General features: G+C 40.8%; 1 protein-coding gene across 2 annotated transcripts in view; it reads left to right on the top strand.

Annotated features, from left to right (window-relative positions):
• FTO (FTO alpha-ketoglutarate dependent dioxygenase) overlaps window positions 1-26,390 on the top strand; it is a 339,023-nt gene that overhangs the window by 81,833 nt on the left and 230,800 nt on the right. Inside the window, exons 2-3 of one of the 2 annotated variants that reach the window (XM_019732370.3) lie at window positions 7,525-7,602; window positions 20,933-21,557. In XM_019732370.3, the coding sequence (XP_019587929.3) occupies window positions 7,525-7,602; window positions 20,933-21,557 (703 nt within the window). The remainder of the gene's footprint in view (window positions 1-7,524; window positions 7,603-20,932; window positions 21,558-26,390) is intronic. The other variant, XM_074314872.2, reaches the window with a different exon arrangement.

The raw sequence follows: 26,390 nt of genomic DNA, 5'->3' as shown, positions 1-26,390 counted from the left end.
TCTCTACTCCCTGCTTTTAAAACAGTTTTATTGAGGTATAATTGACATACCATAAACTTCAGTGTTTAAATTGTACAACTTGGTAAGTTTTGACACGTGTATACACTTGTTAAACCAGCACCAAAGTCAAGGTACTGCACATATTCATTACGCCAGGTAGTTGCCTTATGCCTCTTAGTAATCCTTCCTCCCCTCTTCCTCAAACCCTGGCCTCAGGCAGCCACTAATTGCTATTTGTCACTAGGAACTAATTTGCATTGTCTGGAATTTTGCATAAATGGAATCATGCGGTGTGTACTCTTTGTTTTGATCTGGCTTCATTTATTTAGCATAGTGATTTTGAAATTCATCCATGTTTTTGTGTGTCAATAATTCATTCCTTTTTATTGCTCAGTAGTGAATTTTTGTATTGCTCTACCACAATTTCTTTTTTTCAACATACTACAATTTCTTTTCTGTTCACTTATTGATGGACATTTGGGTTATTTCCCGTTGTTGGCAATTACAAATAAAGCCGCTATGAGCATTTATGTACACGTTTTTGTATGGACATGTGCTGTCATGTTATAGGTATGATCTTAACTTGTTAAGAAATTGGCAGATTTTCTTCCAAAGTGGTTGGTCCATTTTGTTTTCTTGAGAGCAGTGCATTAGAGTTCTATAATAGCTTGGAGAGTTTTGAAAATAGAAGTTCTTGGATTTGATAGTTTAATTTATCACTTTTTTTCTTTCATGTGTTGTGCTTTGGTTTCATATCTAAGAAAATTTTGCGTTGTCTAACCTAAAGACTCAAAGAATTTCTTGTTTTCTTCTACTAATATTATAATTTAGGTTTTATATTTGGTTTTAGGTTTTATATTGATATATTTACTCATTTAGAGTTTATTTTTATATATGGTACAAGATGTGGCTTAAATTTTTTTGTAAGTATGGATATCTAATTCTTCAAGTAGTATTTGTTGAAAAGAATTGCTTTCTCCATTGAATTAACTTTGAATCTTTTTCAAAAATCAATTGACCACAATTGATTTAGGTGGGTTAGTACCACACTGACTTGATTCCTGTAGTTTTATAGCAAGTCTTGACATTAGAGTGAAATCCTTCAAGTTTATTCTTCTTTTGCAAAGTTTTTTTGGCCACTTTAGGTCTTTGTATTTCCATATGATTTTTACTAATAGTGTGTCAATTATTAATATTATATATATTTAAAAAAGAGCCTACAGGGATCTTGGATTGGGACTGTATCAATTTGGGGACAATTTGACATTGAGTCTTCTGACCCATGAACAGTGTATCTCTCCATTTATTTAGAACTTCTTTAATTTCTCTCAGCAATGTTTCATTTTTTTTTATAAGTCCGGAAAATCTTTTGTTTTATCCCAAAGTACTTTATGTAATTTTTGATGTTACTGTTTATGGTATTCTTAAAATTTTTAATTTCAGATAGTCAGTTGCTAGTGTATAGAAATACACTGATGTTTGTGTATTGATCTTGCAAACTTGTCCTGCCGATTATCTCCTGCAGCTTTCTGAATTTACTAGTTCTAATAGCTTTCTTTCGTAGATCCTGTAGGATTTTCTATACAGGTGCTTATATCATATGCAAATAAAGACAGTTTATCTATTCTGTATTTTTTTACTGGAGTGCATGCCTTTCATTTCTTTTTCTTTTTTTTTTTTTTTTTGGCCCTATTGCACTGCCTAGAACCTTCCGTGCAATCTTGAATAGAGGGGTGATACCGGACATCGTTGCCTTGCCTTTTTCCTGATCATACTCGTATAATGAAATCATTTAGTTTTTCATCACTAGGTATGATGTCACCTGTTGACTTCTTTATCAGGTTGGGGCAGTCCTCTACTTTGCTGAGTGTCTTTAGCAGGATGGATCTTGGGTATAGCTGATGTTCTTACTGCATCAATTCGATGACCACATGATTTTTCTCTCATTGCCTGACAATATGATAAATGATGTCAATTTTCAAGTGTTAAACAACCCTAACATTTCTGGGATAATACTTGGTCATGATGTATTATCCTTTTTATGTGTTGTTGGATTCAGTTTGCTAAAATTTTGTTAATAATTTGTGTATTTACATTCCTGAGAGGATATTGGTCTGTAATTTTATTGTAATAATTCTGCTTGGTTTTGGGATTTAATTTCATTAATTTTCTGGATGAGTTTGTGTAGAATTGATATTATTTCTTAAGTGTTTAGTAGAATTCAACATTGAATGTTCTGTGCTTGGAGTTTCCTTTGTGGGAAGTTTTTAAAATACAAATTCAATTTCATTATTAGATATAGGGCAACTCAGGTTATCTTCTTGAGTGAACCTTGGTAATTTGTGCCTTTCAAGGAATTTTCCTATTTTGTCCACGTTCTAAAATTATTGGCATAAAGTTCATAATACCCCCTTATTATCCTTTTAGTTGGTATGTTGAAACTTAAGTTAGAGTTTTTTTCCTTATAAGTTTAGCTAGCGATTTGAATTTTCTCAAATAACTAGCTTCTGGCTTCATGGGTTTTCTTTACTTTTCTGTTTTCTATTTTATTGATTCCTACTCAGATCTTTCATAATTTTCTTTCATCTGTTTACTTTGGGTTTCATTTGCTCCTCTTTTTCCATTTTCTTCAGGTGGAAACTGAGGTCATTGGTTTGAAGTCATTTTTCTTTTTTAATATAGGCAGTTAATGTTATATATTTCCCTGTAAATATTGCTGTAGCTGCAATGTAGAAAGTTTTAAAAGTTTTGTTTTGGTTTTTATTCAATTTAAAATACTTTCTGATTGCTTGTTTGGTTTCTTCTTTTATCCATGAATTGTTTTGAAGTGGGTTGTGTAGTTTCCAAATATTTGGGAAGTTTTGAGACATATTTCTGTTATTGACATGTAATTTAGTTCCATTTTGTCAGAGAACACTCCCCTGCCCACCCCCCCCCGCCAGCTTTATTGAGATATAATTGACGTATAAGAACATATAAGTTTAAGGTGTAAAGCATGATGGTTTGATATACATTTATATTGCAAAATGCTTACCACATAGGGTTAGTTAACACCTCCATCACTGCACATAATTCGATAGGTTTTCCTTGCTGTCTTGTGCCTGTGTCCCGTTTACTTACTGGCGCTATGGAAATGGGGGTAGCCCTCATGGAAGGGTCTTCGTATGTTCCTCCTGCCAGGTGGGAGAGCTGAGACTGTGCTCTCTCTGGCTTTCTGGGTGGCATTTGTGAGCAGCCTGATGCGTTTGACAGTAGTGTGACGGCAGAGCAGTGTGCTGTAGGGCCCAGTGGTGTGGATTTATCTGGACACCAGGCTGGGGAGTAGCAGTTAGCCAGATCTGACAATCAAACACGAGCGCCTTCCACCTCCATTCCAGAGTGCATTTGAATTTGTGTGTGTTTACCAACTGGGTGGCATTTCACGAAAAGAAATTGTCAGAGCCAGGTTTTTTTGTTTGTTTTCCCTCTGCACTTCTGCGTATGCTGCGAGTCTGCGATAGTTTCCCCCTCAAATACTTCACTGTCCATCACACAAGTATGCCTTTCTTAAAGCTAAAAATCATGTCAACTTCAGCTTTATACTGAATTTGGTGTTAAGAATGAATGGGTAATGCGTTTGAGCTGATACTAGGTAATGCATTTATGTCGTTCAAAATCAAACCAGCATAAAAAGGAGGATTGGAAATAGTCTTTTCCCACCCGTGTCCCCTTCTACGTAGGTATTTCCCACCTCTATCATTGACAGATAACCACTTTAATTGTTTGCCACATATCCTTTCTGTTTCTGTATGCAAATACAAGCGGGTGTTTTGTCTCTTGCCTTTTACTTCCTGATAAATCCCGGAGAGCTTTTTGGTTTCATTAACAGGGCGCTCCCTTGTTCTTGTTTACTGGTGCTTTGTGTTTGTTTTGTTGTGTAGCTGTCCCATGGTGTATTTAACCATCCTCTGAGGATGGACACTTGAATAGTTTCTCATCTTTTTGTTTAGTTGACATACAATTTCACATACCACAAAATTCACCCCTTTAAAGTGTACCATTGAGTGGTTTTTAGTATGTTTCCAAGCTTTTGTTGTACAGATAGTGATCTAGCGAATAAACTTGTTTATATGTTCTTTTGAACATAGCACATCTGTAGAAAAAAATATCCTTGGAAAGTAGGAATTCTGGGTCAAAGGGGAAATGCATTTGAATGTTGATAGGAATTGCCCATTGCCCTCCATCCCTACTGTGCTAGTTCGGACGCCTCGGTAACAGAGGGCTCGTTTCTCCATAGCTGTGCCCAGAGTGCCTTGCCTTTTTAAAACAAAGCAATCTTAATATTTAAGAAACGTGTGATATTCATGAACTACCAATTTAATCTAATATTGATTCCGGATTGATTTCACCAAAGTAAATATGGCCGAAAGTTCTGTTTAAATTGATAAATGTTGTTCCTTACAGTTGCTCTTATTAGTTAATTGGTAAAATCGAGGCTGTGAAGGTTGATGCACGGAGCAGATTTCACCTGCGTGGTCTGAAGTTGAGTGACTTCCTGTCCCCCGTTCTCGTCTGTCAGATAGGTACAGTGATTACAGGATTAAAATTAACATTCCCAGTGGAGGAAGACCGTTTAAATTCTGCTAGCTCTGGGGTAGGAATGCTCTCGGAGAATTTTACCCTTTCGGTACTGCCTTCCAAGTTCTAATGCTTTATACAAACTGTTTTATATGCTGGACCTCAACTGGGCCGAGAAGTGGTTGTTTTTATAATACTTTAGCTGAAGTATTAATTATGAACAGAATTTCAACCTCCCCTGGTGCTTGTTGACCTATAGGACAGGTCTGTTGCTGTTTCATCTGATTAAAGTGGAGTACTCACTTCCTTCTGGGAAGGAATGCCTTCTGGGAATCGCCTTGTGCTCCTATGCACAGGGTAGCTTCACAGACTCTCCTGAAGAGACCTTAAGATGGTATATCTGTAAGGGGGAGGCGTTTCAAAGTGTGAGGTATCATGTGCATTTGAATTATTCAAGGCTTTTAACAATGGGTTAAATTGGGGGGGTGGGATTTAAATATTATATCTATAAAAAGGACTGGTAAAGAGTCACAGGAAAGTGAAGGCTTTCCTGAGCCTGAAGTGAAAATTAAGGTATAGATTTTGATTAAATTCATGATGGAGTGCTTAATGTGGAAGTATATGCATGGAAATATCATTAGTTCTTTCTGAGTCCCAAATAATGGCGAATGTTGAAAACAGATAAACCACTTACCCAACGATTTGTCTAAACGTATGGTTTGTGTTAGTATTATATGTCTTTCGTAAAGGAAAACTGTTCATAGTTTAACTGGTAAGCTGGTCTTACTATACCGTAGATGAGAAAATACCTATAGTCAAAGCAGAAAGGTTTCGTTCAATAAACAGACTAGAATATTGTATACGAGTAAAATGTACTGTTTTGTCTCTCTTAGGTCAACTGGTTGCTATATTTCTGTTCTCTTTTTTTCTTTATTCACCGTGGATAATTATACAGAAGATCCAGAAAGAATTTGAATCTTCCCAAAGGTCGCTCTGGGTTACTCTGTGATGGTGTTGTGAGAGAAGGCTGCTTTCCTGGGGTGGGGCGGATCTCAGGGTGACCACGTCTGCCTGAGCAGGTTGTTTACTTCATATGACAGTGCTCGTCAGAGCAGGTGGGGCTAAAATCCAGTGTGTGTTCACCAAGACACACCATAGTTTTAATTCTCATAAAGGTGCCTTATTAGCTGACAGCAGCCTCAGTACACATTTTACTACAGTTTATTTGAAAAGTAGGTGTTTCTGCCCTTTTTATTTTTCTTTCAGAAAATTTCTGTAGTGTGTAGATAATTTCTATGTGTATGTGTGTCTGTGTATACACATATATGCCATTTATATGCCATGTGTGTATCCCCCCACACACACCATAAATGTTTGAATATAAGGTCAGATACTCTTTGAAAAATAATCCCTTAGAAGGAGGGTGTCATCTTGGTTTCTTAGAAAATACTTTATAATATGGGAACCTGTCTTAACTTAGTTTGAACAGCATGGTGCTCAGGTTTGCCCCGCCATCTGAAAGGAGAGTGTTGCCCTGAAACCTTTCGTAAGCTGAGGACCAAAAAATAACCTACCAAGTCATATCAAATAACACATAAACCTAAAATAACACTAACATATAGTAGAAACAAGAAGAATAGGGTGAATACACAGCCTATATAAAGTAGGAATAATGTAAGAACAGTATAGTTTCACTTCTTAAAAAAACTGATTTTCCCTTAAATATAAGATAATGGAACAGCACACTTGGTACACCCATCGGTCCACTCACGCAACAGACTTTTCCATTTTATCCATTACTGGATAGTGACTGAAAGAGACCACTTTGCTACTAACAGAACCAATAGTATTAGAACTTTGGCAGCTCTCAAGATTCTCTCTCTCTGTGTAAATAGTACAAATGGTGGATGCAGGCAAGTTCGGTGCACACACTGTGTCACTATTTCCTTCACCGTGATCAAAACGGTAACTACGTCCAATTCGACGCTAAGCGTTAACACTTACGAGCTCGCTTAGGCTTTTCTGATACCTTAGGCACATCTTGCTAACGGATACGCAAAGTAAAGTGAGGTAAAGCCCAAGGGCTCACAGACAAGTTCAAAGCTCTGGGGTTTGATGCTGAAATGCTGAGTGTGGTTCCCAGGGAAGGAGCTCAGCAGGCAAGTCTCTCACTGCTTGGTGTGCCGCTGGCTCCATAACAGCTCACTGCAAAACAAACTCTGAAAAATACTGTCGCTTTTGCCTTTTTTCGTAATAGCGAAAATCCCTGTCTGATTTCTTTTGGTTAGTGAGAACAGGTAGTAATACAGGTCTTTGTGGAAGCAAAGTAACGGAGTGTGAACTTTTGGAAAGTGGGGGATACCAGTATTTGGGAAGACCTAGTATCCTGAAATGGCATCAGACACGGCTAGCTTAAAAGGATTTCTTTGTAAAATTGGAAAAGCAAAGCAAAGATGCTTAACATAGATATAATAATTGCTCTAGCTTTAAAAAAGTAATAATGTAAGTGATTATGGTCTCAAATAAAAGTATACAGGATGAATAAATATTGTGAATATCCTGACATTATGCACATGGATACTTGTAACTTGGTTTGGTTATTTCTGGTGATAGTATCACGGAAGGATTCAAAAACTGCTGTGTCTCCAGCAGATTACACAGACAGGAAGACTTCTAGCGATAAAAAGACCCTGATGTTAAAGATACATTTCAAGAGTGAATCAAATGGTTTCATGAAATGTAACAGTGAATAAAACCATCATTTCTACAATGTGTCACTTAAATGTGTGTAATTAAATTATTACATTTTATAACTGACATTTGGCTAATTTCTGTCTCTAAAAGTTTATACATTCAAGTTGGCTATTTTTTTTTTTTTTTGGTGTCCTCTTATTGGAAAAATAAGGGATTGTCTTATATTTTGAGTCACTCTATAGTCAGTCACCTATAATTATTATTTTAAAACAGAAACTGAGGCTTCTTGAAGAGCTTGAAGACACGTGGCTTCCTTATCTGACCCCCAAAGATGATGAATTCTATCAGCAGGTAAGGTCTCTTCCTATTTTGATCGATTTGTGGTGATTTGTTTGGCTCTCCCTGAGTTTACCTGTGAAGCAGCTGTGGTGCAGAGAGGCGTGGCGTGGTCTGATGTGCTCATCCAGGGACTGGCTGCTCGTCACCCACAGCGCCTATCGGTTCCTTCACAGCCTGCGTTCTGCTCACCTGTCAGATGCTTTACCGTAGCGCACTGTTTTCTCCCCCAGCATCCCATGCTCTTTCCCACTTCTTGCCTCTGCTTGTTCTGTTTCTTCTGCTTAGAATATCCTGTTGCCCGACGGCTGATTCTTAAGGCCTCCCTGAAACATCACGCCCTTTGTGAAAGTGGCCTCGACTGACTTTGCCTACAAGGAGAGTTGACTGCCCTTGCCTCTGTGCTGCTTGTCCTTTACACGTGCCTCTGTTGTACCTTCCACGTGTTTATCACCGTTGTGGGATTGTGCACATCTCTCCCTGAAACAGTTGTCGCTCTTTCTTTCAACTGCAAGTGACAGAAACGCGAAGAAACTCATTGTGGAAAAAAGGGAATTGATTGACTTACCTTGGATGTGTAGAAGTACATGGCTAAATCCAGCTTCTCAAAATACATCGTCTGATCACTGTTTTTTTCTGTTTCTGGGCTTTCTTCTGTGCGACTTCATGCTGGATAGGCTCTCACCTGATCAGCTAGGAGGGGCCTGATGCCCAAGGGGTGTGTGGCCTTAAGTCATGAGATGTTAGAAGAAGGCAGTGGTGTCTTTTTCCTGGTTCTTTTGGATTCCCCTGGAGCCTTTTCATTGGCCTGGTGAGAGTCACGTGCCATCTCTGAACCAGTCGTGTACAGCGGAGGGACGTGCTCCCGGGTGCCTGGCCTGGCTCATGCACCCTCTCTTGGAGTAGGGTTGGAATGTGACTGTTCCCACTCAGACTGCACGACTGTGAGTCAGAGATGGACGGTTTTCCCAAAGGAAAATTGGGGTCCTGTTTCCAAAGAAGGAGGGCAGCGCATGCTGGGCAAGCAAAACTCGTACATTTCCACCCATTTTTCCCTACTAGAATGGCAGCTCTTGGGGTCTCAGAGTTGGGCCACATGCTCTTGGTTTCTCCAGCGCCTACCATGCGCTTGCATAGCGCTGACTCTCAGTAACTGTGGAGGGAAGACCGGAGAGAAGGCGTGGCCCTGTCCAGAATCCAGGCCTTTTGACGTCCAGGACGTTGTCTTCTCATCGCCCTTCTCCTTAGACCTTCACTGTCTTTCACCTGGTCAGACCTTTGGTGGATTGCTCTAGCCTTCCCCTTTGCCCCTCTTGCTTAGTCCTTAAAGCTGCAGTACATTTTCTAACCGAGACATAAATCCGAGCACGTCAGCCCCCTGCTTCAGACCCTGCAGTGGCTGTTCGTTACCTGGCTCCTGCACTTCCAGCCCCATGTCCCCTGCTCATTCACCTTTTTCCGCACTGGATTTTTACAGTAGCTCAGAGTAGCCATGCAGTTTCATCTCTTGGACCTTCCTGCTACATCCTCTGCTGATGTGCCTTCTTTCCTTGGTGAGTTTCTGAGTTTCCTGTTGGTAACAGCTCACGTGTCATCTCCTGTGAGACACTTCCCCGGCACCTCTGCAGCCCAGGGAGTTGTCGTCTGCCCCCTGTCATGTGCACCTGTAGTACTTACTCTCTGTGTTCTTTCATTGGCTCTTCCCTCCTTTATTGTAATTTTTTTTATATGTATATGCTTGTCTCCTTCATCTGTACTTTGTACAGTGCCTCGTCTATACTAGTCAGTGCTTAATTAGTTTGCTTGAATGAATGAATGAATGAATGCATTCATTGCATTAATTTGAATGCATTAATTTGAAAAGGAAGTGAAGGCATAACATTTAGTAGGATTTGAATTTTGCTTTCATACACACACACTCCTGTCCAGGGAGGTGGCGTCTGGAAAGATTTGCAGGATTTACACAGAAATGCTATATCTTAGTGTGGGTTTTCTCCTTTGAGCTTTTCTAGTTTTCCAAATTATCTTAAATGTGCATATGTTCTTTTATAATGAGGGAAACACATAATTTTAAGGAGTACCCTTAAAACAGGTAAACCCACAAAATGCAATCAGTTCTTAAATCCTTCCTAATGTTTTCATAGATATAATAAGCCTTCTGGTACATGATTACCCACTGTTCTAAAGCAACCACTGCACCATCTCAGCTTTTGTATTGGGAAAGTACTACACGGAGAATGAAACACGAAAGGTTATCAGCCCACTGTGCCCTGAACCAGCCATGCACTGGGGGATAAAAAGAAACTCAAATGCAAACAGAACAACTGTCAAGGCTTCTCTTTTATCTTTCCAAGACCCACAACAAACCTGATACCAATATCTAATCACTTTAAGTGCACCTTCTAAGAAGCCTTAGTGCTTCAACAAAACCTTAGGAGAGTAAATCTGTTCTCTTAAAAGATGAAGTGAAAATACTTTTTTTAATGACATGGATACACGGAAAGTTCCGACCCGACACTGGATCCCTTACACAGGCCCTCGCCACAGGAATGCGAGTCATAGAAACAAGACTTGCTGCAGCTTCCATCCTGGGTCTGTGCGTTGGTCGCGCCCGGTGCCATGGCCGGGCCCAGTGTTTTATGGATGCTGTCACACCAGATGCTCACAAGGGCATCATTCATTGAGCCGCGACGCCTCCTCAGGCTCGAGGTGCTTGAGCTGTAGATATTATCACTGCTGTGTTAGAAATCGGGAGAGACCAAGTTACTTATCTGAGTGGCAGAGCTGGAATAAAAGCCCGTATTTATCTGATCCTGAGGCCTGTGCTCTTGCTGCCGTACTGTACGCCTGCAGTGTACCTTGCTCAAATTCAAAACACCTTCGGAGACGTTTTTGGATTTCTCTCCATAAGACCATAGAGAAAACAAATAAACGAAAACAGCAACAAACTCAAAGCAGAGAGAACCGCTGTTGATTCACCACAGAGCACGAGAAAATGAGGAACCAAGGAGTCAGAAAAACGGGCTCTGGCCTCCAGATATACTCGTATGAACCCTGCCCCTCTTACCCAGAGAAGATGCCAGCCTCCTCAGTGTGCCCTTTTGCTCTCAGTTATTGGGCACTTCCCATGAGTCAACTTGTTCTGGCACTGTTCTCAGTGCTTTACATGTATTTGTTCACTTAAACCTTACCACAACCGTCTGAAGCAGATGTTATTAAAACCCCATTTTAGAGATGAGGACACTGAGGCACAGAGAGGTTTACATGCAGGAAGTGTCAAGCCCAGACTTGTGCCCAGCCATTCTGGCACCAAGGTCTGAACTCTGAACTACCGTACCTCTCCCCTCTTCCCCGTATCTCTCAGTTCTTCTGCGATTTCTGTGCTGCTATCACCGTGACCACAAACCTCTGTCCCCATCCCTGCTCTCCCTGGTGTCCCCCAGTGCTCCAAGTCCAGCTGCCTACTGGGCGGCTCCACCTAAAAGTCCGGCAGGTACTTCTAATGCAATATGAATTCATTAATTACTTCATTAAACAAATGTATTTAGCTCCCCCACTGGGTGTCAGATAATGTTTTTGGTACCAAAGATGAAGTTGTGAAAAACAAAAGATTTCTGCCTTCTTTGAGTTTATTTCTTGTGTGGCAGAGACAGGGAAGGGAGTAGAAATTAGAGAGAGAGGTATTAAAAAAAAAAAACCCACAAGAGGGAAAACTGGTATGGGGATACCTAAAGCCCGTCAGGGGTCCCAGCAATGCCATTGTGGGTGGAGGATTGCGAATAGAGTGGTTCCAGAAGGCCTTGTAGTGACACGTGAACAAAGACCTTACGAAGTGCAGGGGCAGGCCGTGTAGGTAGATACCTGTAGGAAGATTGTTCCGGGCGTAGGGAACAGCAGAGCCTCTAAGGTACGTGGGAGGAAAGCACCAAGGCTGACAGGTCTGCAGCGAAGTAAGAGTGTTGGGGGGAACAGAAGGAGATGAGATCAGACAGCAGCACCCTCATTATTCGGGAATTTGCCTCCTCGGATGAGACCGTTGGCTGTGAGTCTGAGACGTGAGAAGACATGAGGGGGTTTGGAGCACATGTGTGACAGGACATGACTTACATTTTAGTAAGGATCCATTTTACAGGAATCCTGCTGTTTACTCTCTTCTCTAGTGGCATGTCCCTTGTCTTAGCCTCCACATTAGAAACCTTGCTCTCCTCGGCTGCCTCCCCGTGGCTTCCATCCCTCCTTCAGTCCCTGGAGCTTGGCCGTGCCACCTCGTTAGAGTCTCCCGCGTTGTTTCTTTCTGCCCAGTTGCACCGACACTGTCTCAGGCTGGCCCCCCATTTATCATCTTCCACCGACACAGTGTTAACATTCTCCCAGTAGGTCCTTGTGCCCTGCCCAGTGCCATGCGAAGTGTGTTTCTATAAATACGTCCGACTTGTCCCCCCTGCTTTACACATTTTGCTGGGTCTCGGTTGGCCCTGAGATAAAGCTGAGCATGTCCTGTGAGGCCATTGACTCTGACCTCAGACCATCTCCATCTAATCTCTACCCACTGCCTAACACGATGCCCAACCGTAAACTCCTGTCACAGTTTCTCACTACATCAGAGTCTGCCGGGCTCTTCCGTCCTTCATATTATTCCTACTATGTCCTCATTCCCTTTTCTATCTGTTGAGCATCTATTCACCCTTCAAGACCTTGCTTGAATTCTTCCTCTTCTGTGAAGATACCAGGAAATCCCCCTTGTTTTACTGTCAGAAATACCAAAACTCTGACTACCTCTCACTAGCTCTGCCACTTACATGTAGGCAAAGCTGCCACAGAAGCCTCCTAATTTCTCTTACTCCCAAGTCCGGTCTGTTTTAACGCAGCAGCTGTAGTGCTCTTTTTAAAACATAAAGCAGCTCGTTACACTCTCTTGTTGGCCCTTAGGTAGCGTCCCATCCTGTTCAGAGTGAAGTCCTAGGACCTTCCTTGCATTTACCTACAAGGCACAAGGAGATCTGGCCCCGGACTGCTGCTGTCACCTCGCGTCCTGCTTCTCCCCGCCCCCTCCCCTGCCCACTTGGGCATTCTCGCTCCTCCTAGAATAAGCCAAGTACACTCCTGCCCCAAGGTCTTTGCAGCCTGAAGCTCTCTTCCCCCCAGGTATCTGCAGGGCTTGCATCCTCATTTCCGGCATTCCTCTGCTCAGATGCCATCTGGTCAGAGAGGCCTTTTCTGACCATCCTGTGGAAAATCGTGCCATTCACCCCTAGGACACCTATCCGACTTACTTGGCTTTATTTTTCTCTGTAGCACCATCACAATCTAAAATACTATATATTTTACTAAATAAATAAGTAAATACTAAGCAAACAGGTAAAACACTATGTAAGTTATGAGCTGTCTGTTTATAGTCTGTATATATAAACACGAGCTCCTGGAGAGCATATAGAAGTTTCCCCTTCTGCCTTCCCAGCACCTTGTGCTTTGCAAATGGTACGTACCCGATAAGTCCGTTTTCAATAAATGAGGACTTTGCAGACACCCTTCCTAATTATGTATTCCCTGCTCCCATAGCAGTGTATTCAGACTTCTGTTGTGTTAAGTCTTTCGCTAACTATTGGTTTATATTAGGTGGGTGCAAAAGTAATTGCAGTTTAAAAGGTTAAAAATACAAAATTGCAAAAACCGCAATTACTTTTGCACCCACCTAATATTTCTGTTAAACTATGAAATGCTATGAAACAGAACCTCACTTGTTTTTATCACTGTATGTGTGACACTTTACACACTTTTTGCACACATAGTGGATATTCCATAAGTTTTAAATCAACAACAAAAAACAACTATTGAATGAATGAACGAAGATCTCTGTGTCACTTTGTAGCAAACCACATATTATCTATCACGAGACTCTAGGGCTAAATAAGTACCGTGTTTCCCCCAAAATAAGATCTAGCCGGACCATCAGCTCTAATGTGTCTTTTGGGGCAAAAATTAAGATAAGACCCGGTCTTGTTTTAATATAAGACCAGGTCGTATGTAACATAATGTAGTATAAGACCGGGTCTTATCTTAAGTTTTGCTCCAAAGGATGCATTAGAACTAAGGATCTGGCTAGGCCTTATTTTTGGGGAAACACGGTATATAGCCCATCTGTCAGGGGATGGCTGCCAAGTCATAAGCATTTTACAATGAAAATTATGTAGAAAATATGACTGATAACTAATGCAAATTTCTATAGAGTGCAGAATATAAAGTTACCAGCAAAATCTATTAAAAATCTATTAGATATATTCTATTAAATATATTAGGTACAGCTATATTAGAAATATAGCCAGATTACAAGTGTATTCCCAGAGAACAGGAGCATTCCAACACTTTTAAATGAAGGGCATTTCCCAAGTCACTTGAAGATTTTAAATTTTATTTCACTCTACTCAAGGTCAAGTTCCATTGGGCTTTATTTTGGTGAGTCTCCTGTAAACTGGTACCTTATTCATTTAACATCATGTCTGACTTCTCTGTATGATGAAATTCTTTCAGAAGCATCCCTTGATATGAGAGGAAGAGGTAGGATTTTTCCATAATGGTTTTAAAATAGGTTGAAAATAAAGCCTATCTATGCTCCAGAGAACATAGCATTCCACATCTTTCAACTACTGGTAAAGGGCTGGCTGGCATGTTGGCAATTTATATCTAAAATACCTTTCCAAATGCTTATTAAACTATGTAATCGTCATTTATGTCATAGGATCTTTTGTAGATCTCAAGAAATATATTATGTGACCAGACAACTATTAATATAATTGCATGACAATATACTCCCTGGAAAAACTTTAATGGGATTAAATGAAAAAATTTTTTTAACATATTTGGAAATCTGCCAACAGCTGTTCGAAATTATTGTGCGATATCTGATGTTCTACATGTACCTGTCCAAACTGGAAAGTGAACTTATTTGTTTGACAGAATGAATTCATATTAAATTATTTAGTGTGCAGTTCTTTTCCAGAGTTACCGTTCTCTTTAAAGAAAAACTTAACAAACTCTACATGGCACTTTTATGTATCTGGCACTAATCTAATTACTAAATAAATAATAAGAGAGGGCATTTAGGTTTGGGTTTGTTTTTCCTCTTGCATTTTTCTTTTTTTTTTTTGAGATAGTGATAAAATTAGCCAATTATTGTTATTTGTATTTATGACAGTCAAATAAAAATGTTCTAGAATATTGAACAGCATTACAAGTCAGATTTCAATAGTATCAGAGCACAAAAATGGGAAATTTTTGAAAAGTTAGGGTCACCAAAAAGAATCTCCTGGTAAACGTAAGAAATGCCATGAAATTAAGAATTTTTGAAAGCAACGTCTTTTTCCTGATTTGAAAAGTATTTTACATTTATTTTTGAAAACTTGAGAAAATATACAGATATCTAAAGAATGAAATTGAAATTATGCCCAAGTTCACTACCTAGAGATAAGCACTGTAAACTTTTGGCCATGTTTCTCTCCAAATTTTGTTTTTTTGTGTGTGAATATTTACATACTTACGTTTTTCACTTTTTATGGAACTAGGATCCTACTGTCTAAATATCTTATTACTAATTTCTTGTATAACAGTAGTTCTTTTACTTACATTTTTCATAAAACAATATAAAAATCCTTGTAAAGTGTGTTACTGAAGTACTTCATCACATGAATGATGTACTATTTTCTCCTCTAATCTCCTATTAAGCATCTTAGTGGGTTTCAGTTTCTAATTATTATAAATAATAGTGAATATCCTTATAATCTTGATAAATTTCTCTGTTTTCTTGTGATAAATTCTTAGAAGTAGAATAATTAGATGAAAAGATATGAACATATTATGTTTTGATACATTTTTGACCGATTGGCTTTAAGCGGGGTTATAGTATTTGCATTTCTAACTGCAGATTGTCAGAATATTTCATTTTGCACTCACCCACAACAGGTATTACTATAAAATTTTATTTTTTGCTATTTTAATAGGTATAACTAAATTAAATCTGTATTGAAGAGCCTTCTGTATTTCTATTGATATATATGTATAGATTTATATGTGTATATATATATTTAAATTTGGAATATTTTTTTATTAAGACTATTAAGTTCATTTCTGCCATATAAATTGCAAATATTTTTTTTAGTTAGTATTTGGCTTTTAATTTTATAATTCTTTTTCTGCAGAAGTTTAAAATTTTGTATATTCGAATGTAACAATTTTCCTTTTAAAACACTTTATTGATACACTGTATGTATGTCCGATTTACACACCATAAGTTCACCTTTTAAAATGATACAATTCAGTAAATTTCGGTAAATTTGCCGAGCTGTGCATTCCTCACCACAGTAGTTTTTGAACATTTCCAGAATCCCAAAAGAACCCTCATGCCTCTTTGCAGTCAATCTCCCACCCCCCTCCCAGGCACTCTTTAATCTGCTTCCTATCAGTATTAAAGCTTTTATTCTGTAATTCTTCCGAAGAAGTCTTAAGCACTCATGTTGGAGCCATGTGCTGGAGGCATAATGGAGAATAAAAAAGCTAACATCGCCTACTTTTAGCACATTGCAGTCTTTAGGAGAGAGTATCACACACATAACAGTTCAAATAAATACATAGTTACAGATGGATGAGAGCACTGAAAGCTAAGTCAAGTGTGTGATGAGTGGTAACAGGGATACCTGTTTGAGGGTGGAAACTCAGGGAAGGTTTCTTTGAGAAAGCGACACTTTCTTTGAGAAAGTGGCCTGGAGGATGAGAGGGACCTGCCAGGTAGAGAGTTGGGGGAAGGAACCTGCCTTGAACGTGCAGGCCTGAGGCCTGTAGGCAAAGAAGCAGACGTGGTCAGTGGGGAAAGGGACACGAGGTAGCAGTGAAAAAAAAACTGTTTTGAATACTCTCCCATGTCATTATTATTGTTTTATTTTTAGGACGCTGCTTTTAATGTCAGGCTGTTTCCACGTGATACTCACGTGGTTATGTGAATTTCCCGGTTTCTTAGAATTAGAATTGGTCTGTGTTAAATATATTTTCTCCAGCCCCAGTACATGCTGAACAACACCAGAACGAGTGGTGTGAGTATGCGTATGTGTGTGTGTATTATTTCCAGTCTTCTTCCTCTCTCAGCCCCAGAAGGAGCGTGTTCTAAAACAAAGTTCCTGGGAATTGTCTTACTTTTCCTTAATATTTTACATTAAGGACTAATAAAATACCACTGAAATTGTTAAGAAACTGTGGAGAAATGTGCTTGTTAATTATCGCTGCTAGTTAGATGTACTTGAGGTTATACTGAGGTCTCGGGGACTTGCTCAGAGAATACCCAGTTTAGTGATAAAATTAGTTAACTGCTTATGGCTTCAGAATGTTCTGTCTCTTGCTTACTCAGTTACACTGCTACCTTCCTGAGCTGGGTAAACAGGAAGTGTGATATTTCTGTTTTCACTTCCCATTGGGATAAATGAGAAATAGAAACTATAAATTCTGAACAGATCCCTCAGTCTCCGCGAGAGTCCATAATGGTGTGCCACATAACTCTGCTCTTTGTCACTTTAAATGTATGATCATGCACCTCAGATGGGCCCTCTGAAAAGCAAGACAATCCTACTAAGCTTCCCTAAATTCATTTCCCCCATTCAGACTTGACTTTATTTTTCTTCTGCAGACTTCCGCAGACTTTCTTCTTGCCTTCTATTTCCTGCATTCTGGATCAGCCAGAATAGTCCAGATGATGCTGCAGTACCAACCAAATCTCAGTGGCTTCACCCAAAAGCATTTCTTGTGCATTTTACATATCATTTGTGGGTTGGCAGAGAGTCACTACCCATTAAAGTAGTAACTCAGGCATCCAGGCCGTCACCAGCTGGTTACGATGCCAAAGGGAAAGACAGTTTTCTGGAGGGTCTGGCACTGACAATGAAATGCTCCAGGCTAGAAGTGACAGCCATCATTTCTCATTGAACAGAAATAGTCATGTTTCATCCAACAGGAAGGGGCCAGGAAGTGTAATTCTACATTGGGCCCCAAAAGCTGGGTGATGGGAGAGGAATCCAGAACTCTCTGGCAAACAGCCCTTAATGGACCAGCACATACTCGTAGCTGGTGATTTGTTTTATGTTTTCACTGAGAAAAATGGCAGCGCCCCCTTTCTCCGCCCCCCAAAACCCTGAGACGTAGTCATCTGCCTATTATCAAATTCACTGTCCTACCTGAATGTATATATTCTTTCTCCTTCCAGCCTATTCCAATACAGGAAGTATATTTTCTCCTTTCCAAATGTTTTGGATCATATACTCCCGTCAGTAACAAAGTTTGAGCATAAACAGTGGTGTCCTACTAAATATTTAACAATTGGTTCCCTGGGGTGGAGAACAGCCTTGATTTTTAGAGTTTCCTGATTTCTGTGGTGTAAATACTCCACTATGGTCAATTTCAACCTGCCAACGTGGCGTTTTTGAATGTGCCGTTGGGAAGAGATGTATATAGGATAGGCTTTCTCAAGCTGATACAAAGGGACTCCAGCACACCACTTATATGCTGGAGTGACATAGGTATGTACACGTATTTTAGTAAAGCTTGATTTCTTTCTTTTTTGTAGATTTAAAGTGAAACGGTCCTACTAGCCCCGCCTCCTCCAACTGTAGTGGATTGCCATCCAAATCGCACAGGGTACACGCCCACCTCGCTTGGCAGACTTTTGCTCCTGTGGCCAATCACCCCTCTTCTGCTGTATGAGCATCTTCCTCTCTATCGTTCCCACGAGTATAATGACAAATCTTAGTGTCGCTGCTCTCATTGTTAAGGGCCGCCCCTTGACCTAGCGTCCTTCTTCCTCAATAGCGCCCTTTCCTGCTCCCCCAGTGGACATTTCTGCAGGCCTTCTCCTCTTCCTCCTCTTTCCTTCCACCAGCAGCCTACTCTTATCTGACTCTCTTCCCCGTCACTCTTCACACGTTGCTCTTGTCATTGTTGCCGGTGATTTCCATGCTGCCAAACCCAGTGGCTAATTTCTGTCCTCATCTCCCTTGGCCTCTCAGGGGCAGCTGACATAGTTGAGTATTCGTCCTCCTTGAAATGTTCCTCTCTTGGCTTCTGCGTTAATGCACCCTCCTGATTTCCTACCTGATCTCCTTTGCTACGCCTTCCTCTGTGACTCAGGAAATGGCTCTGGGCCATTGCTGTTTCCGAAGGACATCTCAGGAGTTTCCAGGGCTTTGCAAACCACCTGTGAGCTGACAGCTCCCACCTGACTTCCCTAGTTCCACTTTCTCTTCTGAGCTCCACATGTGTGTATCCACTTGCCCCCTTGCTATTTCCACCTGAAGATTTCATAGGTATCGTGATGGCTACAGCTCCAAAATGGAATTCCTCTTTCTGCTCTGTTCTTCTCCCTACTATTTTTTATTTCAAAAAATAGTAAATTGTTTATTCGTTTGTTAAATCCAGAAATTTGGAAGTCACCCATAACTTCTTTCCTTTCTTCATCCCTCACATCTAACCCATGAGCACAGCCTTTTACTCTCCCTATTAAATATGTATTTTATCTGTCCATTCATCTCTGTCTCTCATCCAAACCATCATCACTTTTCTCCTGGATGGTTGTAACAGCACCTACTAATAGGATATTCCACTTTCATATTTGCCTCTTTCTAATCCATGCCCTGTATTTTCACTAAGAGTGATTTCTATCCATGAAAATCCAATTACTCTTCTCTCCGTGACGTCCTCCAGGGCCTTAGCGTAAAGTCCGGAGTCCTGACTGTGTCCTCCCAGGCTCCGTGTGGGCCAGCCTCCGCCTTCCTCCAAGTTCACCTCTTGTGCCTCTGGCGTTTTGCTCTCTAGTCAAGTGGTCTTTTTGTCTCTAGAACGAATAGGCTGGTCTCCATCCTCAGAGCCTTTGTAGTTCTTAGTCCCTCTTCCTGGGAAGTTCTTTGCCTGGTTTGTCACATGGCTGCTACCTTCTTTTCTGGAAGATGCAGCTTAAATGCCAGCTCCTCAGAGAGTCTTTCCTATGCTAATGACACATCTCCTACTGCTTTATAGCTGGGCTATTGTCTAACACAATTTGGGGTTCCTTTTCCTTATTTATTTACCTGATTTGGTAGAAAGCTCAGTGAGGACAGGAACCTAAATCCCTACCTAGTATTTCGTAGGTGCTCTACAGACATATTTTGAATGAAAAAAAGAATGTCTGGGAGGCTAAGTGGTCTTGCTCTGTTTATTATATAAATGATAATTATTGAATGAAAATATACAATGAGTGCATGTCAAAAATGGTCAGTAACACAATACTAAGAAGCAACCAGTCAGACTAAACTTTATCGGGGTAAATGTAAAATCCTGTGTGTTGGTTTAAAAAACAGTTAATTTCATTGTTTGGAGTCAGGGAACTCTGGCTCGAAACCAATTCATATGTCAAGTCCTAGGGGCCAGAAGTGGTGGTTGAAAAGGTAATGCAGTCTAAGTGACATCAATAAACCCACTTATTTCCGTGTTATAGAGAATTATCTTACAGTACTGTCCTCCAATACCACCAGCTAAAATTATTACCACTTTCTAAATTGCAGTGGAATACCCCACTCATTCATTCATCTGTTCATTCACAATTTAGTGAGTATATTCTAGACACCAGTATTATCATTGGGAACAAAATTGTCTCTCGTGGTTAGGGAACTTAGTTTCTGCCTCCCAGAGAAAAGTGATTTCTCTTTCAGTGAATGTGTTCACGGAGAAACGAGTTTGTTGTTTATTGAGAGGCAGTGTGATGTAGTGGTTAAGAACCCAGTGGCTTCAAGTTCCAGCTCCTGTACTGAGTGATTTGGGGCAAGTTTTAAAAATGTCTCTCGGCTTCAGTCTTTTCATCTCTATAAACTGGAGACCAGCATAGTCCTACCATGTAGAGTTGTGAGAAGTAAGTGAGTTGATGTGTCTAAATCACTTAGAACAGTCCATGGCACATAGTAAGTAAGCACTTACTACATAGGTGATAAGCAGTCAGTCAATACAATTGTGTTTTCTGGAGGGCCAAAGGCTAGAAGACAGATTGAGAGTGGGGAGAAGCGGTCATAGCGGGAGCCTGAGAATTCACAGCCCAAATTATATTATTTTGTTTATATGAACGATTCTTAATTGAATTTGGACTTGAAAATCTTGATTGGAGAGTTGATGACATTTGTTTTATTTAGTCTTCTATTTTAGGCTAGAGAGAAACTAATCCTCTTTAGAAATACCACCGGACAGTTGTTTTTGTTTTTTTCCCCCCCTAATGCTCACAAACATACATCCTTTGGAAATAATGAAACAAATGCCATCCATAAACACTTTTGCTCTGGTTTTGTTTTAGTGGCAACTGAAATATCCTAAGCTAGTTCTCCGAGAAGCTGGCAGCGTCCCCGAGGGGCTCCATAAGGAGGTGCAAGCAGCCTTTCTCGCCCTGCACAAGCATGGCGTCCTCTTCCGGGACCTGGTGAGGGTCCAAGGCAAAGATGTACTTACTCCGGTCTCTCGCATCCTCATCGGTAACCCAGGCTGCACCTACAAGTACCTGAACACCAGGCTCTTTGCGGTGCCCTGGCCCATGAAGGGCTCTAACACGAGATACAGCGAGGCTGAAATCGCTGCCGCCTGTCAAACCTTCCTCAAGCTCAACGACTACCTGCAGGTCGAGACCATCCAGGCGTGGGAGGAACTCGTCGCCAAAGACAAGGGCAGCATTGATGCCGTGCCTCTGTGCATCGGTCCAGACTTCCCCAGGGTTGGCATGGGCTCCTTTGACGGACAGGACGAAGTGGACATTAAGAACAGGTCTGCATACAACGTCACGTTGCTGAATTTCATGGATCCCCAGAAAATGCCATATCTGAAAGAGGAACCTTATTTTGGCATGGGGAAAATGGCCGTGAGCTGGCATCACGACGAAAATCTGGTGGAAAGGTCAGCGGTGGCCGTGTACAGTTACAGCTTCGAAGGTACAGTCTGCCCAGGGGATGAGCAGCCCTGAGTGTCACACGACCAGAGTGGCGCAGGTTCTGGAGAGCACGCGTCCGTGAGCATGTGTGCACGTGTGTGTGTGTGTGTGTGTGTGTGTGTGTGTGTACTACAGGGGTGTTGTGTGTCCTTGTTAGGTTCACCCCAACCGCAGAGCTGCAGAATATACATTTCTCTTTCTCCTCTAGCTGCTCTGTCTGGCTCATTGTTGGACTGTACGCAGATAGAATATTTTCACGTGTAAGCACTGCTGTCATTTTGTCTTTCCCAGGCCCAGGAGAGCCTCATCTTGGTTTCATGCAGCCAACTGCCTTTCTGTAAAGCTCAGCGTAGATTGTACAGTTGCTATAATTAACTTGCTGATAAAGGGCTGGGAAAACAAAAATCTGTCAAATCTTTCCAGGTTCCCACAGGTGCACATTTCCAGTTTTGCCAAAATATTTTATTATGGTTGACATCACTGTCTTGATAGGAGTGATTTGTGAAATATGGACGTGTTCTTGCCTTTATACAGTTTTGACTACTGTCCTACCTCGCCAGATGCAGTGGAGGTGGGTTTTGTAGGCAGACATTCCCTCTTCTCAGGAAAGTCTCCAGCCCCTCCATCAGCTCGGTGGTTTTTTTGACCTAATTGGGTGGCTGTGGTGAGCTGCTCCTTGCCCTTTCTGAAATCTGGTCCCCTTGGAATCTGTTTTACGTGCCACCCAAATTTCCCTCCTTCTGTTGTTCAGTTTCTGGGCATTTGGGGTCTTCATTGTTTTTCAGAACGGGGCCATTAAAAGGGTAGTTGACAATATTGAGGACAGGACAGGACAGCGTGACCACTGTGGACTTTGTCTTTTGCCTGATCATTTGAAACAGGAATACAAGACACGGGGTCGGCTCTCTTCCACTTGTTTATTGAAAGATATTTGGAAAACGGGAGTTGTAGATACCCCATCAGGGAACCGAACTGGAACTTTTAAGGGTTATTGTTGTCTGACGACTAATTTTTTTAATGGGATTTTGTTGTTATTTGTTTTTCATTTACTGAAACGACTGTTTTGGAAAAGGGATTTAAAGAAATTCTCATGGTTCTCTTTAAACTTCTTACCATTTCCCAGTCTCAAAAATTTCCTCAGAATAACTGAAATATTTTCTAACGTTACCTTAAGTCTTCCGCCCGAAACAAGGAATGAGTTCAGCGGTTGGAAATTTCACTGCTTTCTCTGGCGTCTTAAATAATGACGCTGACCTCAGAAAATTGCTTGGAGGGGATTTGATGCTGTCCTAATGGAAAGAACCCAGATCCTCTGATCTTTAATAAGGCTTTGCCAGGGGGTTAAGAACGATCACATCCAAGAACTCTGAAGTGAACCAACAATGGCGTTTGTTAGTTTCTTTCCTAAGGAGACAACGCTCTGAAACTGAGGCAGCAGCATGTGATAGCTCAGCTTGCTACAAAGGTGTCTTTGTGCTCCCAGGTACTCTCAGCCCCAGGTTAATGGTCCTATTGTCCTCCCAGAGTGTGGGTGATCAAGTCGTTTTTGAAATCTAGAATATCTTTCAGAAAGGAATTTACATTTTTAATGAATAGTTTCTGCGGTCAGGAGTAGTGAAGACTGATAAAGTGTACACATACACGTAAATACATAAAGGTTTATCCTTGCAATTATCACATAGAGGAGGGAACTGCAGAATTCGAATCTGTAAGAGCAGCGTAAGTCCTTTGTTTTCTTAAACCCCGAGACTCTCAGAACTCGAATAATAGCAGCAATACTGGGGAGCTTTTCCTTCCTTGAGCACCTGCTATGCACCAGCCACTGATATAAGTGTATTAACTCATTTCATTTTTACAACAACCCCGTGAACGAAATAACTACTGTTGTCCCCATTTTACAGATAAGGAAACTGACGCACAGAAGGATGGTGAACGTTCCCAGGGTTATACAGCTATTAATTAGTAGAGCTAGAGTGTGACCCCAGACATTCTGGCTTCAGAGTCCTAACAGCTGAGGCTGAACTCAGCCTTGTGAGCAGTTAGTTCCTATCCCCGCAGTATAGCGACCTCTGGGATTTGGGGTTTTGAAATGTCCACCTCCGGGTGGGTTCGGCGCGTGTCCTACTTGCTCTTTATGGCAGATCCTGATACCCTCTGTTCTCCCCGCACCCTCCCTTCTCCCCACAGCCTCTGCTGTAGCTGCTACACAGGCTCTCAGATGACTGAATGCATTAGCTTATTCCATGAAATGGAACTTTTCTCTAGGTTTTTGGCTACGTGTGTGATGTTGGGTCAGAGGGTGTACAAAGCATGTCCCTTGAAACTTTTTGGTGGGTGCGTTTCTTCCAAGTGCCTTCTTCTAGGTGACAAGTTATATGTCTGTTTCTCTAGTCTCCGTATCCTCCCGCCAGAGCTAAGTAAAGGACGACTTGAAGAGAGCCGTTTGGGATAAAATCATGTTTGGGTTGGGAAGGGCTTAAAAGGGAGCAAAGAGAGTGGGCATTTCAGACAACTGGACTGTTCTTTTTCTGCCCTTGAACTTGGTTGTTGAGCATTTGCTAAGGGCAGTTCACCTTAAGAATTGTTCCTACAAAGACAATGTTACAGAAAGCGTTTCCTTCCAAATAAACAGAAATGGTGACCAGTAGTTATTGTTTTAAGTGATGTTTTTAAGGTGTTCCAGTCTAAGAAGAGGTGTACGAGCATATTAAACAATGGGTTTTTAATGCCATCTCTGCTAATTTTATGCGTATCCAGGAATAACAAGCAATTGCCAGCAAAGCCAGAATAGGAAAATCAAGTACTCTGACATTTACACATGGTTCCCCAAAGCCGAACAACAGAGTTGTTCTAGCTTGGATGGAGACTCCAAAGGTAAATCAAATGCCGTTGTTGCCTGGGGAGGATGGGTGAGACCAGGTGTGCTCTTGTGATTATAATGATGAGATGATAAAACGTCAGATCTGAAAGGGACTTTTGAAATCACCTAGTTCAAGCTTCTCATTTCACAGATGAAAATATGGAGGAGGGGAGCATGGAAGTGATTTGTCCAAGGTCACATAGTCACTTAGTGACAGGAGAGCGTTCCATGCTACAGGAAAAGCTCATGGTCAATGCATTGGAACTTCAGAAAAGAAGTGATTCCTTTCTGCTGAAATTAAATTCAGGTAAAGCTTAAGATCTTTCAGGACTTTGCTCTCAATACCGTTTCCCAGTGAAACCTTCATGTAGATTTATAATGAGTCAATCATCCTCTTTTGGTTTATTTCTGAGCGGAGGTCACTGAGAAGTAATTCGTGTAGGATACGTGTAATTATGTACTAAATTCATTGGCTTCACAAGCACTTCTAGTTAATGGATATCTCCAGTAGGAAGATTGAAATGGTACAATTTTTAATCAGGAACGGCTTTGGGGAACCATGTGTAAATAGTCAGAGTATTTGATTTTCCTATTCCAGCGTTGCTGGCAATTGCTTGTTATTCCTGGATATAAAAAAAAGAAAGAAAGAAAAGAAAAACAAGCAAATTTTAGCAGAGACGGCATTACAAACCCATTGTTTAATATGCTCGTATACCTGTTCTTAGACTGGACCACCTTCAAAAACATCACTTAAACAATAACTATTGGTCACCTTTTTTGTTTATTTGGAAGGAAGCATTTTCTATGACATTGTCTGTGTAGGAAAAACAATTCTTAGGATATTTAAGTGCCACAATATTGCCAAATATTGAAGATTCTTGATATTATCCTCTTGGTCTCTCGTGAAGGGCCAACGAGGACAAGGAAGCAGGGCCCATCCATGTCTCCTGTTGTATATGAGAGAGGCTAGAAAGCAGGGACTTTGAAATAATTTCCTTTTAACTCTACAATTTCCATTCATGTCTCTGACTTGGGAAAAGTTGAATCCACTTACGGGTGGACATTTGTTTCCATAATTGTTAAATCTTTATTTTGAACTGAGTAGCTTTGTAATTCTTAGGTCATCTTTGAGACCGTGAAAAAAGCTACGCTGTGATTGCAGCTTAGAGTTTTGGGACAATCATCTGAAAAATGCTGTGGTATTTAAAGTTTTGCTTAGCCTCCCAGCATTCCTGGCTAAGGTCTCAAAGCTCATGTACCTTGTTTATTTTATTGTATTATACTGTGTCTTGTCAGTTAGTTTTGAAGTCACTTACACTGCTCAGTAAAACTTATTTGGTCTTAAAAGTCACACACACACATATACATATATATATTTACCCCCTTGAAATTATTTATTCAGTTAACAGTAAGCATCTACTTTTTGCCAAGCACTATTCTAGATGCTGAGCACATAACAATGACCAAAAGTCCCTGCCCTCACAGAGCTTATGTTTTAGCAAGGGCAGACAGAAAATAATCAGCTAAGTAGATTGTGTGACCAGGCTGAGACACAGGCTTACAGTTTCAAATAGGAAAGTCCGGTTTCCTTTCAAAGGAAACATTTGAGCAAAGACTAGAAGGAGAGAGAGAGAGAAAGAGAGAGAGAGAGAGAGAGAGAGAGAGAGAGAGCGCTATGTAGAGGGAATCTGGAAGAGGAACAGGAGATAAGAGGACGCATTGGTGTGGAGCAAGCTGTATCGTCTGTGACATAATTGGGCAGTTTAATCCTGTGCTATTGAATGACATCATTCCTCTTGCTATTAATTAGCTGTGGGACCTTAGGCAAGTTCAGTTTCTTCCTGACTCAATAGTAAATAGTGATAAGAACCAAGTGAATCCCACCTCAGGAGTGTGAGGATTAAATGCTTGTAAAGTGCTAAGAATATAACAAGTGTTTATTTTAGCTCATGGTAAGTATTCAATGAACGTTAT

The sequence above is a fragment of the Rhinolophus sinicus genome, chromosome 8 (genome assembly GCF_057876585.1).
Source record: "Rhinolophus sinicus isolate RSI-liver-muscle chromosome 8, RSI-T2T, whole genome shotgun sequence".
Taxonomy (NCBI): Eukaryota; Metazoa; Chordata; class Mammalia; order Chiroptera; family Rhinolophidae; genus Rhinolophus; species Rhinolophus sinicus.
Note: the sequence above shows the minus strand (reverse complement) of the source record. Positions and strands in the feature narration are given on the sequence as shown.